We start from the raw sequence: 16,337 nt of genomic DNA, 5'->3' as shown, positions 1-16,337 counted from the left end.
ATATATATATATATTCACACATATACATATACACATATGTATGTATATATAACATACATATTTCCATATAGGTTTATATTGACATATATATATATATATATAATTAGAGCCAATGGATTAAAGGAAAAATGAAGTAAAAGTTAACAGAAGAATACAAGTCTTGAAAGCAAATACTTTGCAGCTTCACAGACAATATGAACACAGAATTTTCCACTTCAGTATTCATTTTATAGCATTAAAGAACCATGGAGACACCAAATCATGCTTCATTTCCAGAAAAAATTCCTATCCCAAATTCAGCCATTTAGTCTCTTATTTGCATTAGGACTTTATAGCAACAAATTGTTGGATTTAGAATAGAGAAATTGTTCAGTTGTTTTGAGTCAAGTGTGATTCATCCTGATTTTATTTTGGGTTTTCTTGCCAGAGGTTCTGGAGTGGTTTACCATTTCATTTTCCAGCTCACTTTATAGATGAAGAACCTGAGGCAAACATGGTTAAGTGACTTGCCCAGGAGTACTCAGCTAGTGTCTTATGCCAGATTTGAACTCAGAAAGAGTCTTCCCGACTCCTTACCTGGCACTCTATCCATTGCACCATCTAGCTACAAGGTCAAATCCAGTCTGGAATTTACTATATATGCAATGCTAAATAGCTCAATCTCTCTGAGCCTCAGTTTTCTCATCTGTAAATGGATATAATGATACTTGTGATACTTACTTTGTAGAGGTTATCAAAGAAATTACAGGGTGACAATGCATGTAAAGCATGTCACAAAGTTTTAACCACTATGTATCAGTTATTTATGAATATCTTTCTTTTCTAATCATTCTCTACCTTTTAAGTGCACAACATATTGCTTTCCCCAATCAATGAACTATGCTTCACATATGAGGATGATGCTATTGACAATACTTACTCAGATTCTAGTTCTAAGTTATTTTCTCAACTGTGATAATGGATTTTTCCTAATTTAGCTTCCTTTTTCTGCATAGCCCAAATTATGACCACCGAAACACTTTTAGACATTTAACATTGTCTTACATTCTTAGTAACATTCCACATTTCCCTGTTTCCTTTGCAAAATTATTGTACCTTGTGAAAAAAAAATGAGAGAACATTAAATGTTGCCCTTGCATTATTCATGGAGAAATTTGGCTTAATGTGTGCCATATAAGGTGAAAGAAAATATTGATGAAAGAAAAAAATAATTCTGAAATCCAAACCAATAATACTTGTAATTAATTTTAGTAGAAATCATGAAATGGCACCTCACAAAACAGTCCATTTTATTTTTTGTTATGTAATATCAAAAGTATTTTTAAGCCTCTTTGAAAGAATCTTGTAGTGTTCCATGGAAGATGTTGAGTTCGGAATTTGAGGGAAAGAAATCAACCTTTCTTACTTTTGTTTCATTCTGTCATTCTTCTGATATTTTCATGGTATCAATTTTAGGCGATCTGGTTTGAACTTTGCTCATCTTATTTTTATTCAGATCTTTTACTAAATCTAGTTAAGTAGGTCACTGGTGAAAAGCAAAGGAAAAGTAACACCACTAACAACAAAATCATACAACCTGGTAGGCTCATAAATTGAAGGGTCACTAATATTAATATTAGAACTGATTTTTTTAAAAACCTAGTATCTACATAGTGTATAAAGCACTTGTCATACATTTTCTCATTTGACTACACATTAGGACAACAACACTGTGAGGTGGTACTCTTATCCCCATTTTATAGATAAAACAGTGACTCAGTATTAACTTATTTGGCAAAGGACACACAGCTAATAAAAGACTATTATTGTTATCTCTTTGTAATAGATGTGATTGGTACTTCAAAAACATCCTGCATGGCAGAAATTTAATTACTCTGTTTTGGCTCATTTCATTTGAACTTGCATGTCTATTTGCCATGGGAGAGCCCAAGAGAACCATGAGCTTCTCAGCTACAGTAACTCAAGGGACATGATAAGACCTTCCACCATTTTCAAGGTCTCAGGCCATGAGAGAAAATAATTCACCTATAACTAATAATTTATATTCTCTGATGAATTTTAGAAATGAACTTGATATGAGTGTCATTGGGACAGTGTTTTATGCACTAGTTCTTGCAGTATATTCAGTTTAATACTAAAAAGGCTGTCAATTCCTCATTGATATAAATTAGCTTTTTGTATAGGCAGAATGTTGGTAGAAAATCTTTACATACAGCATCATTGTGCTTTATGTTAATTCAAGTTAGAATCAAAATGATGAGCAATTAATTTTACATCATGTTTATGCTTGAAAGACATGGAATTATCACAGGATCTTTTCTTGTAGATCAACCCACGATTTAATTGGATAAAAACAGAATCTCCCTAGTGTTGTGTTAAAAGACATACACACACTCACACAAGCAGATTTTTCTGTTATAAAGGCAAAGCTCAAGGTTTCAATTATAAAGTAATGTCATTAAGAGTTCTGAGTGGTTTTGTAATCCCGAAAGAATATGTGACCTATGATACTCCAAGGAGAATCCTATACACCCTGAGCAAATTATGTAAGAGTTCCTCAGATTTCCAGTAGTCCAAAGACATGGTGAGACAAAAGGTGTTTGACTCAGAGAGAGAAAATTGCAAGCAAATTTACTATTGTCATATTGTATTTGTTCTTATTGTCATATTGTATTTCTTATGTCAATGAAAGTCAATGTGATAGATGATCTTAAATTCTTATCTTCAAGGTGTCCTCAAGGAAAAACCGGCATAAATTATGACTTTACTTTCCTGGAGTCACATATTTTTATTCATTTTATTTTGATAAATAAGTAGCTTGCTTAAACAATTAACCTTCAAGAGGGAAGTAATAGTGATGTCTAGTCTCCAGTTCTTATGCACTTTTGGTAAAGGAACATTTGTTCAAAAACCCATTTCATCCTTAGCATTCACAGCATCACTTTAAGAAAGTGATCTAAGATTAGGTTCTATTAATTACTGAGACAGGGATGGGGGCTTTGATATTTAGAATTCATTTCAAAAAACATATATAATATAAAGGGGATTGAAAAATATAAAGATGAAAACAAGTTTCTGTTCTCGTGGCAGAGGAGAAAAGGTATTATTAGGTACAATAATATTTGACAGTTGTTCTATTGAATTGGGACACAAAGAGAGGATATATAGTATTTAGGGATATAATGAGGTTTAAAAATTGCGTATCTGATCCATGGCATAAGCAATGGATTTCTTCATTGGAACCAAAGCCCTTCTCATTCAACACCCATCTTATCCTTTCTCCACAAATACTCAGATTTTGGGAAATGTGCAGGCTTCAAGATATATCTGGTGGTACAGTTGTATTTGACCTCTCAGTGCAGTTTGCATAGAGTATGGTCCAGAGGATGCTCTTAAAAAACTTAGCTCTGGGGGGCACCTGGGTAGCTCAGTGGATTGAGAGCCAGGCCTATAGACAGGAGGTCCTACGTTCAAATCCGGCCTCAGACACTTCCCAGCTGTGTGACCCTGGGCAAGTCACTTGACCCCCATTGCCTACCCTTACCACTCTTCCACCTATAAGTCAATACACAGAAGTTAAGGGTTTAAAATAAAAAAAAATTAAAAAAAAAACTTAGCTCTGCCCTTAATAGCTAGGACTTAGATCATTTAATCAACACATACTCATTAAACACCTTTCATGTTTCAAGCACTTAGGCAGATGTTGGGGTTGTAAAGTCAAAAATAAAATATCCCCTGGTCTCAAGGAGCTTACATGCTATTGGGGAAGATGACAACTACATATATATGTATAATTATGATTAGTGCATGAATGCATGAATAGTCGAGGAAATACTTTAAATGGAATATTCCAAGCAGGAGAGGGGAGAAGCATTCCAGCAGAGAATAAGTATGAAAATAAAATATTCTGTGTTTTATTTATGGATCCCAAATAAAGCAAGTATGATTGGATCATAGAATATATGAAGCAGAGTAAGGTAAAATAAGGGCACAGTGATAGTTTGAAGTCAAGTTGAAAAGGATTTTAAAGCCTTGAACAATTGGGTATATATTCAATTCTGGAAGTAATTATGGAATCATTGGATTTTGTTAAAAAGGGATATGGAATAGTTTGATCTAGACCCTTAGGAAAATCCCTTTAGCAGCTATTTTTTTTAAGATAGGTTATATGGGGGAAGGGAGAGACTTGTGCCCGAGAGCTCTTAAGAATCCCTTGCAATAGTTCAGACAGGAAATGATGAGAACCTAAACTGGGTTGGGGGGGTCATGTGAACAAAACAGGAATCCTACATTTAGGGATGTAAAAACAAGATTTGACAACTGGTTGTCTATGCCAGGTAAGAGAGAGTAAAAAAACCCAAAGATAAAGTTAGTGTTCTAAATATGGCTAACTGAAAGGACAGTGCTACCATTATGAGGAGTAGAGAAGTTCAAAATGCAGTTCTATTTTTGGGGAAAGATTAATACAGTTTGGGATATATTGAATTTGAACTATCTATGCACACACATATATATTCAATTCAACAAATTTTTATTATATATGGGTATGTGTTGTCCCCTTCCATGTATATCTATATCTATGGGAAAAGGAGGGGAAAGAGATGAGAATAAGCATTTATATAGTGTCTATTAAGTGCCAGGCACTGTACTAAGGTGCTTTACAAGCTTTATCTCACTTTATCCTCACAACAGTCATGTGAGATAGGTGCTGTTACTACCTCCATTTTACAGGGAAGAGATTGACTCATCCAGGATTACATGAGTAATCCTGTACATTTTGGAGGCTAGATTTGAACTCATGTCTTTGAGTGCAAGCCCTTTACTCTATTTAGATGGGCCACTTAGTTTATGTTGGATTTCTCAAACATTAAGCTGCCAGTTTTTATTTTTATTATTTGTTTTCCTTATCTTTCTATTGGAGTTGTTTGAGCTACATACCTATTTCTCTTAAAACTAGTTACAAATACTTTTTTTTAATGAAGTCTGCTTTATAACAATTTGAAGTCTGGTAATCTTATGCCACTTTCATTGATAATTTTCTCTTTATTTCCCTTGAAATTCTGTTTTTTTTTTGTTCCTTTAAATAAATTTCATCATTGTTTTGTCTCATTCTACAAAAAATATCACCCTTCCAATTTAATTAATTTATCACTAACTGTAAATTTAGGTAATATAATTTCTTATTATATTTGTACAAACCAAACATGATTTGTAAATTTTTTCCTAATTATTTTCTTCCTTTGTATTTTACTGATTTCATATTTATATAAATCTTACATGGGTCTGGGTAGTTTAATTTTCAGACACCTTTTCTCCTGGGCTTGTGGTAGTTATTTTAAATTGAATTTTACTCATTTATTTATTTATGGATTAAATTCTTTCATTTTATTTGTGTTAATGTTATTTAGACATGAGAGGGACTGTGGTATTGTGGATACAGAACCATCTTAGAAACCAAGAGGACAAGATGACGTCAAAATTCTGGCAACTGTTGTCTCTGTTTTCCTGTTATCATATAATTATATCCTGCCAGTTCTCAGCCTTGAGTCACTCACTGTCTTTTCTCTATCTTGCACAAATGATACTGAACAAAGATGGAGAAAATCGAGCAACAGTTCTGGCTGGGTCCACTACAAATTTATGTTACAAAATTTCATCTATGCCTTCACTGCTGCTAGGTAATCTTATTACTGTAATCAACTCATTGTCATATTTTCCAGGATGACTCTTCCAAACCTTTTTATCCCTTCTCAAATATCCCATGGTTTCCCCCTCCTTCCCTATTCCCTCAGCTTAGAATTTTGTCTTTTATTTTACAGAAAAAAAAAATGGAGGCCATTCACCATGATCTCTCACTTCTCACTTCATCTCCTATGTTTCAAATAACTTCTTGCTCCTATCTCCTCCTTCAATCCTATCTCACATGATGAAATGACTATATTTACTAACCCTTCTACTTGTTCAAGGGATCCATTTTCATCCCATATTTTCCAACAGATTGTCCCTCAGCCATCATGACTGTCACTTATTTTCATTGTATTTTTGTATACTGGCTTATTTTTTTATGACCATGTGCTTGTCACCTCATCCTAAAAAAAAAAAAAAAACTATTTTTCATCCCCATTAACTACATTTCTTGTTTTTCGTAGTTAAAAACTCTTCAAAAAAGCTTCCTACAATAAGATGTCTCCACTTTCTCTCCTTGCTTTCTTTTTAAACCGTTACAATCTGACTCCTAACCTTTTCATTTCACAAACTCCCTAAAGTTGTTAGTGGTCTCATAAATTGTGATATACAATGGTCTTTCCTTAATCATGGTTCTTCTTGACTTCTTTGCAGGTTTTGACAGTTGATCACCCCTTGATATTTTCTCCTTTCTAGTTTTTTTTTCTTGCTAGCTACTGTTCTCTCTTATCTGTTGGCTCCATCTTAAGTTTCTTTTCTGAATCATTATCGAGATCACACCATCTAACCAACTCTAGATGTTCCTCAGTGTTCTGTTCTAAGACCTCTCTTTTCCCTAGGTGATCTCATCAGCTAATTGACTAATTATCAGATTATCATCTTTATGCTGATGATTTTTAAATCTACCTATAATACCCCAGTTTTTCTGCTGACTTCCAATCACATTTCTCCAACAGTCTTTAAGATATCTCAAACCAAGTGTACCAAAGACATCTAAAACTCAGTATGTCTGAAAGAGAGATTATTTCCCCCTCTAAACCTGCCCTCTGTCTTCCCTCTTACTGTAGAAAGCAACACCATATTCATAGACTTTCAGGCTCAAAAACTAGGAATTATTCTCAACTCCTTATTAACTCCTACACATCAGCCTCTTGCTAAGGCATTCTAAATACCATTGCATGATCTCTTAAATATGATCCCTTCTCTTCTCTGTCATTTCCACTATTCTAGTGCAGGGTCTCATCATCTTGCACTTTAATTACTGGAATAGCTTACTGGTGGACCTGCTTGCTTCAGGTCTCTCTCCACTCCAGTCTGTAATTTGGAGAAGACACGTTATATTGGCAGAGGGAGCTTCCTCACCCTGGATGACACTATGCTGATGAAGCAAGTCTAATGTCTATACTACATAGAAATATTTATTTTTAAAAGATTTGTTCTGTAGGGTCCTTCATTCTTGGCTGTCATCATCAGTTAGTCTGTCTCCCAGCCAACATTTTCATATATGCCTCCACAAGGGAAGGTTACCATAGCAACCAGAGTATAGGAAAAATAAATGGTTTCTTTTACAGAAAGGGGGTTACAGAGATGATTTGGGAGTTGCCAATAAATTGAAGGACCTATTTTATTTCCATCCTATTTTTAGGATACATATCTTGGTCAATGGCTATGGTCCTTTTAGCCTTACTCCACTCATTATTCAAAGAAACCAGTGAATTTTTCTGTGAGAGACAATGCCTTTAAAAGCCAAACCACTCCATGTTAAATCAAAAAATTGCTGAAAATTATGCTCTATGAATGAATGGAATATGCTTGTACTTTTAGAAATGACAAAAAAGAAAGTTTCAGAGAAAAGTGTGAATTGATGCAGACTGATTCTAGCAGAACTATGAGAACAATTTATAACATTATGATTTTGAAAGGTTTAAGAATTCTGATCAAAACAATGATCAATCATAACTCCACCACTGATAAAGAATATTCCCTATCTTCTTACAGAGAGACATCTATTTTTGTAAATGGCCAATGTAGGAATTTATTTTGCTTGACTAAGCATATTTGTTAACCAAAATTTTTTTCTTTTTTTTATTCTTAATGAGAAGAGATGAAGTATGGGAGAGAAAAAATAAATCCTTGTCAATTAAAACAAAATAATTTAAAGCATAAAGTTGAGGTGGACATGATTGGGGATGTAGACTAGAAACTACCACACCAATGCAACTATCAACAATTTGGAAATAGGTCTTGATCAATGACATATGTTAAAACCAGTGGAAATGCTCATTGGCCATGGGTGGGGGGAGAGCGGGGTGGGGGGGCGAAGGGGAAAGTAAGAGCATGAATTATGTAACCATGTTAACTATTCTAAAAAATAAATATTAATAAATGTTTAAAAAAACATAAAGTCAAGTCACTCACATGATTCTCTGTGGTGGAGGTGGGGTGGGGAAGGAAATATAAGAAAGAATATGACCAAATCCTAATTGGGCTTGTTTTCCCACTACTAGACCAATATTCTCCTGACAAGAAGCTAGGCCCATCACAAAAAGAAAAGGCAATTACATGGTTTTGTTTTCATCTATTCATGTTTTCTAAATTTGTGAATAAAATTATTTAATCTTCTGATGTGAGTGGTCTCTCTCTTTTCCTTAGGTATGTAATGAAGTAATTTAGGGAACAGAATAGAAATTTATGATGAGTAAGAAGGCTTGGGAGCTTGGCTATCAGCTTTGAGCATTCTGTATTGGAATGCAACTGGGGGAAGGAATGAAACGGTCAGTGCTGGTGTGAGAGGGGTTTGGAGGAGAAGTCCAGCCAGCAGTGACTCCATGAGCTTGGGATCTTTGGGATTGGAGAATCCTTAAAACAACATCTCTTAAGACAACCCTTGGTAGTGGGTAGTGTCTGTTTCTGGTGGACAGTTTGCAGGCATTTTTCCCTACCTGGTATCTCTTGGATTGTTGGCTGTATAAGGAGTTGGTTCCTGGTATCCTGAAGCCATCAAAGAAGCAACCTGGACTAATTGTGAGAATCCCAGCTCTCTTCCTCTATTCTTTAGTCAAGGCTCTTACTCATCATAAATGTCTATTCTATTCCCTAAATTACTTCATTACAGGTAACAGGGGGACAGATATCTCATAAGGTCTGGTGGCATGCTAGATCTAGACCTGGAATGGACCTCAATGACCATTTGTACAACTCCTTCATTTTAAAGACAAGGAAACTGAGACAAACGGAAGTCAAGTGATTCAATAAAGTGGCTGTGCCATTTGTTGGAAAGTTACTATCCAGAGGACACACAGTGATTCTTCCTTCATTCTTTTCTTGTATAAATTTCTCCTTCCTTCATTACTGAAATAATAAAGAAGAAGGATATAGGATCAAAGGTTTTATGATTTAGAAGGGTTCTTACAAATCATTAAGTAGAATCCTGAGACAAAGAGAAGGTAGGTGACTTATCCAGGGTCAGCTGAGTGGTAAAGTGAATACAGTGCTGGGCCTTCAGGCAAGGCATCCTATGTTCTAATCTGGCCTTAGGCACTTAATGGCAATGCATCTCCAAGTAAGTCACAATCTCTTTCTGCCGTGGATGCCTCATTTATAAAATGGGGATAATAATAGTACTCACTTCATAAATATGTTTCATAAAAACATATTGTATTTTTTTAAACCCTTAACTTCTTTGTATTGACTTATAGGTGGAAGAGTGGTAAGGGTAGGCAATGGGGGTCAAGTGACTTGCCCAGGGTCACACAGCTGGGAAGTGTCTGAGGCCGGATTTGAACCTTGGACCTCCCGTCTCTAGGCCTGGCTCTCAATCCACTGAGCTACCCAGCTGCCCCGAAACATATTGTTTTGAGAATCAAATAAGATAACATTTATAAAGCTCCTGTCACATAGTAGGCACTTAATTTTTTCCCTTTCTTCCTAGTAAGTGTATGAAGTAGGATTTAAACCTTTTTTTTATTCCAAATCAAGCACTTTATCCACTACACTGTCTTATCTGTTCTAATGATCTGTCAAGGCATCCTGAGAGCATTGTCTTATAGTCTAATAAATGGTTGGTCATGGAAGGGGGAGTAGTGAGCATGGCACTCTTTAAATATTATGTTTCTTCCTACCTTTACTCAGATAAAACCCATATATATATTTCTGCAATGAATCACTGATTGCCCCAGTACATGGGGAGGTACACATCTTTTCCAATAAACATTTAAGGGCTTCTCTTGTGGTTGTCTATGATAATTGGACTTTTAACACCAAAAAAAAAATTTTAGGCACTCTAGGTTCTCCCTAATAAAGGACCTTGATGCTACAAACACATTAATTATGTTTATCAGTGCACAAAAGGGAAACAAGAGCTATGAATCTTGAAGGGACTATGGAATTTGAGGGATTTTTTTCAAAGGGCCAATTACTCTTTAATATCTTACTTTTGCTTAGCCATACATGTCTCAACTTGAATAGAAATTATAAGCACACTAGAAGATGCCATGTAAGGTCACAGAAAAACCCTGGAAATCATATCTATTGCCTTTTGAGGCATCTACTCTCCTAGATCATTTTTAGATCAAGTAGCCATATGATAATGGCTATCATTTATATAGGATGGCAAAGTTAATAAAGTACATTACAGATGCTATCTCATATGATTTTTACAACTCTATGAAGTAGGATCTATTATTTTTTCCATTTTGCAGATAAAGAAACTTAGGAAAAGGTTAAATGACTTGCTTAGTATCATATAACTAGTTAGGTGTTGGAGGAAGAATTTGAACTTAGGTCTTTCCTCCTATAAGTTCAGCCTGCCATCCGCTGTGCCAGACACATCATTCCAGAAAAAAATCAGTATTATATAATGAACTCTCAGACCCATCCAAATTGCCATACTGAGTTTCAGTTATAAAACAACAATTTGTCTTTCCACAATTTCCCTTTGGCTACATGACAGCATATTCACCCCACAGAGAGATGTACACAACTTAACATTTCTTATGAATTTATTTTCTTATCTTGCTTTTTGGTGCTGTATTGTTTCTCTTTCTCCTTTTGCTTCTATTTCTTTGCACTTATCATTTGTGGCTTTGAAATTTTCTTCAATTCTTCTAGCTTTACCTTCATCTTTTTCCGGTGAATGATGCAAAAGTAATACCTACAGTGGAAAGGAGGCATATTCCTCACTGAACCACAGTGACTTCTTCATTCAAAACAGTATCTTTCTTTTATTTGTATTTTCCCTAATGCATTCAAACTGTATTTAAAATAGTATCCTCATTCCTCAGCCACCTTTACTCCTTAGCCTTCCAACTTTATGTTTTATCAGATGAAACCCTCCCTCCAAAAGTTGTATCAATTAAGTGGTAAGACTCACAGTAAAGCAATAGATCCCAACCCCACTGCCTCCATCATCAATGCTAAAAACAATGAAATTTCTCGTTGCTGAGCTACCATTGGGTCATCATCTTGAAGAAAAGAAAGACATAATATCTATATGATTCTTCTTTACATCCTTCTATTATTTTCTTCAAAAATCACCCCTCCTCAGGCTATTGATGACTATATCCCTATGTCTTGGTTCTACTCTATTACTCTTAACCTCAAATCTGGCCCAAATCTTTTGACTATTAAATTCCCAGATGCCGACAGTACAACTCCACAATTTCATCACCCTCCCCACTGCTCCCCAGCTCTTTCATTTATTCTTGTAAAACTCTTCCAATATTCAAATGTTCCCATTACTTCAACCTTTACCAGACCCTTTTATCTGCCTCCTTATTTTCCTAACTATCAATTTTCATAATCTCTGTATCACCCAAATACTCTATCACTACCCCAATACCGCCACAAAGTTCTCCTTTGAAGCATGGTGTGGTGATCCGTAGACAGTTCCAGCAGTCAAGAACAGGACCCTCAGTCATCACTGAGGAGGAAGAATAGGAAAGAGCCAGTTCCACCTGGGTCTTCTAGTAAGAATGGTGGCTAAAGATGTATGCTGATATGTTTTCTGTGGGAACTCAGATTATGATCGGAAAAGTGAATATCCGGCTCTAATAAGGATTCTAGTAGGGAAATCACCCATTTGAGGTGTGACAGTACTGCTAAAGACTATAGGGACACCTAAAGTTTCAGTAAATTTTGATAAGGACCTAGTTTTATGGAAAATCACTTCATAACTTGCAAGGACAAAAAGGAGATAAGAACTCTCTTATTGGTCAGGGTGGGACACCAAGGAGGGAATAGGCGAGGAAAGATGAGGGATATAGGGCACTTTGGTATTTTGGATGAGTTCATACTTACTGCAATCTTCAGAACAAGCTGTAGAAGAAACATTCATAAATCCCACTTCATGTAGGAGTTACCCTATTATACATATTTTCTTTTCTTTTTTGTAAGTACCCCATATTTCTCCCCTCAATTCCCATTCCGCCCAGGTCTGATTCATGTATGTTAAAACTCATACTTCTTTCTCACATAGGGCATTTTCAAGGATTCCCACCCAAATTCCTATTGTTTTGGGGTTTCTAAACAAATTGCTCCCATTACCAAGATCAGAGAAGGTCTTTAAAGTTTCTGTCAGATGGAATTCAAGTTCCTGACGAAGTTCAAGAAGCTGGCCCTGGAATATGAAGACCCCTGCAGAAGGATAAAGGGAGTACTAAAGATTATCCCTTCAACATTTATCCAATTGCACCTCATCTTTCCATGGTTTTCTCTTTCCCTCCTACCTCACCTTTCCAAGGCTTCTGTTTTAGGTTGCTGAGCTTCTCTTTCAACCATTCTCTCACTTGGACAGTTTGGCGGACATCTGGTAGGTGGGTAGGAGGGGGAGTGACCCCACTTCTGATGAAATATTTAAGACCCAGATGTTTGATGCCCTCTCCACCCAACCTATCATTTCCATCTCATATCCATTATTACCCCAGGCATCCCTCACCCAACAACCGCAGTCTCTTCTTCCCTTGGTGGACCCTGGTGCTTACACCCCTCAACTCTTGGAGCTGCCGGTCAAGGAAAAATTTTCGTGAAGGAGTATTTTGGGGCACCAAGCCATCCAGTAGCCAAATCACATCCTTAAAGTATTTGGGATCACATTCAAGACAACTCTTTATGCCCTTGATTTCCATGAGTAAGAAGAACAAAAGTAACCATTGAGGTCTCATTTCCTTCCCCTGCCTCCCCAACAGTATACTATCTTGTCAATGCATTCCTTAAGTTCATTCTCTTCCACAGCATAAGAATGAAAACCTTCTTCCTGGTAGCCTCAATTCTATTCCCTCTAGACAATCTCAATCCCCTAGAAGACTTTGCTTTAGAGAATGTTTACTCGTTTAAAAAAAAAACTGCTATCTCATTCCAAAAGAATGACTTAATAATTGTGGAAATGGGTGCCTGAGTTCTATGTGTAGAATGTATGAGGAGGGTTGAGGGAGAGTGGGCTAAGGTCATAGTACAGAGGTAGTTGCAGAGAGAAAGTTCTCAGTTTGGGTATCTAAAAGTCTATTCTTACCAGGCAATATAAACTTTTGATTCCCCAGAAAATTATTTTGTTTCCTCTTCCCCCAGCCCTAGACAAATGCTTTCACAGCCACCTTTCTCAATTCAACCTTTTAATTCTTGATGAAAGACTAAAAGAAAAAAAGAAATGCAAGCACTTCCCATGACTGTTTCTCTTTCCTTGTCCCTCTGGATCATAAGAGGCTAGAAGAAAAAGTGAATGAATTCTTTAGTGAAATGAATTGTGTTCAACAGGAAACAATAATCAATCAGGAATCAAATCAGGAATACCTTGGGGAAGTTGGGGATAAAGGATGACTTAAATAAGTCAAGTTACTATTAAGACTGTGCTACAGGGCAGAGTTGGATGACATTAAGAAATGTGGAGAGGCAGTGTCAGCATGTTCCGTGAAAAGAAATGTATCATCATATTTTGTCAACTTTGTTGTCTTCTGCTCCAACTAGGAGCTTCTGAGAATCTTAGAACAGCCATAAATCATTGGATCAAAGAGTTGGGCCTTGAGAAGAACTTGGAGATGATCTAGTCTAACCATCTCACTTTAGAGATAAGGAAATTGAGGCCCGGGAGGTAAATTACTTGTCACAGACAGTAAGTGGCAGAGCTGAGATATTAACCCGGATCTCAGCCCAGTTCTAAAAGAATTTTCTTTCCTTTAATTCTTTATTTAAAAAACTCAATAACATTAATGAAGATAAATGAAATCTAGTCTGAGACTAGAGGAACTAGAACAACCCGACAGGGTAATGACCAGACTTAGGGACAGGATGAACTCTACATAAGAAGTAGAAACTAGATGATAAGACAACTTCTTAAATTTAGAAAGGGAATTAATACTGAAGACATTTTGGAAAGTTTGGTTATAGGTCTAGAGCAGAATGTGTTGGTACTTGGAAAGGGCCATTGAATTAAGTCAAATGCATGTAGTGAATATTTAACTGTTCTGCTCCGTCAAGAAACTTAAAAAGTGACACTATTGACAGGAACATGGGCAAAGAAGAAACTTTATTTTTAAGCTGGCAACTCAGGTCTGAGTTTAGGTAAAGTGGGATACTAGGTTATTTTTCCCTGTCATTTTTTCTGGCCACTCTGTTCTACGCTTTCAATGATATTCAGCCCTCCTATATTTTTCTTTCTTTTTTTTTTAATAACTTGGTATTTTTTTAGAAAAGTTTTCATGGTTACATGATTTATGTTCTTACTTTCCCCTTCACCCCCAGACCTCCTCCTCCCCACCCAATACACATTTCCACTGGTGTAAATATGTCATCGATCAAGATTTATTTCCAAATTGTTGATAGTTGCATTGGTGTGGTAGTTTCAAGTCTACATCCCCAATCATGTCCGCCTCAACCCATGTGTTCAAGCAGTTGTTTTTCTTCTGTGTTTCCTCTCCTGTAGTTCTTCCTCTGAATGTGGGTAGCGTTCTTTACTATAAGTCCCTCAGAATTATTATGGATCATTGCACTGCTGCTAGTACAGAAGTCCATTACATTTGATTTTACCACAGTGTATTGGTCTCTGTGTACAATGTTCTTCTGGCTCTGCTCCTTTCGCTCTGCTTCAATTCCTGGAGGTCTTTCCAGTTCACATGGAATTCCTCCAGTTTATTATTCCTTTGAGCACAATAGTATTCCATCACCAGCATATACCACAATTTGTTCAGCCATTCCCCAATAGAATTGCATACCCTCATTTTCCAGTTTTTTGCCACCACAAAAAGCATGGCTATAAATATTTTCGTACAAGTCTGTTTATCTATGATCTCTTTTGGGTACAAACTCAACAATGGTATGGCTGGGATCAAAGGGCAGGCAGTCTTTTATAGCCCTTTCAGTATAGTTCCAAATTGCCATCCAGAATGGTTGGATCAGTTCACAACTCCACCAGCAATGCATTAATGTCCCAATTTGGCCACATCTCCTCCAACATTCATTACTCTCCCTTACTATCATTTTAGCCAATCTGCTAGGTGTGAGGTGATACCTCAGAGTTGTTTTGATTTGCATTTCTCTAATTATTAGAGATTTAGAACACTTTCTCATGTGCTTATTGATAGTTTTGATTTCTTTATCTGAAAATTTCCTATTCATGTCCCTTTCCCATTTATCAACTGGGGAATGGCTTGATATTTTATCCAATTGATTTAATTCCTTGTGTATTTGGGTAATTAGACCACAGTCAGAGTTTTTTGTTATAAAGAGTTTTTCCCAATTTGTTGTTTCCCTTCTGATTTTGGTTGTGTTGTTTTTGTTTGTACAAAACCTTTTTAATTTAGTATAATCAAAATCATTTATTCTACATTTTGTAATTTTCTCTAACTCTTGCTTGGTTTTAAAATCTTTCCTTTCCCAGAGATCTGACAACTAAACTATTCTGTGTTCACTTAATTTATTTATAGTTTCCCTCTTTATATTCAGGTCATTCACCCATTCTGAATTTATCTTGGTGTAGGGTGTGAGATGTTGGTCTAGACCTAATCTCTCCCATATTGTTTTCCAATTTTCCCAGCAGTTTTTGTCAAATAGTGGATTTTTGTCTCAAAAGTTGGGATCTTTGGGTTTATCATACACTGTCTTGCTGATGTCACTTACCCCAAAATCTATTTCACTGATCCTTCCTTCTGTCTCTTAGCCAATACCATATTGTTTTTATGACCTCTGCTTTATAGTATAGTTTAATATCTAGGCCACCTTCTACTAGGCCACCTTCGTTCACATTTTTTTTTCATTATTTCCCTTGATATTCTTGCTCTTTTGTTCTTCCAAATGAACTTTGTTATAGTTTTTTCTAATTCAGTAAAGAAGTTTTTTGGTAGTTTGATAGGTATGGCACTAAATAAATATTAATTTGGGTAGAATGGTCATTTTTATTATGTTAGCCTCCTATATTTTTCACTTCTATCTTATTTACATTTAAAATAAAATTAAGATGGATTCATGACTTATGTTTGTTTATGATCATCATATCTAAGGACTCCATAGATTTTAATTAATTAGACATACATGATCCAGAACAAACCATTTAACTTCCTTGGCCCTTAGTTTCCTCATATATATATATATGAATAAAACAAGGGGGTTAGATGAGGTGGTCTCTGAAGGCTTTCCTATTTTAGGTCTTTAGTTTTTGTAATCCT

General features: G+C 35.9%; 1 protein-coding gene across 1 annotated transcript in view; it reads right to left on the bottom strand.

Annotated features, from left to right (window-relative positions):
• IZUMO3 (IZUMO family member 3) overlaps positions 1-12,809 on the bottom strand; it is a 101,059-nt gene extending 88,250 nt beyond the window's left edge. Inside the window, exons 1-6 of the mRNA XM_044679402.1 lie at positions 12,604-12,809; positions 12,416-12,525; positions 12,229-12,318; positions 11,983-12,000; positions 11,525-11,605; positions 11,057-11,147 (exon numbers count right to left, since the gene is read on the bottom strand). Coding sequence (XP_044535337.1) covers positions 11,057-11,147; positions 11,525-11,605; positions 11,983-12,000; positions 12,229-12,318; positions 12,416-12,525; positions 12,604-12,809 — 596 coding nt within the window. The remainder of the gene's footprint in view (positions 1-11,056; positions 11,148-11,524; positions 11,606-11,982; positions 12,001-12,228; positions 12,319-12,415; positions 12,526-12,603) is intronic.
• Between the last annotated feature and the right edge of the window lie 3,528 nt (positions 12,810-16,337).

This window comes from Gracilinanus agilis, chromosome 1 (genome assembly GCF_016433145.1).
Source record: "Gracilinanus agilis isolate LMUSP501 chromosome 1, AgileGrace, whole genome shotgun sequence".
Lineage (NCBI taxonomy): Eukaryota > Metazoa > Chordata > Mammalia > Didelphimorphia > Didelphidae > Gracilinanus > Gracilinanus agilis.
Note: the sequence above shows the minus strand (reverse complement) of the source record. Positions and strands in the feature narration are given on the sequence as shown.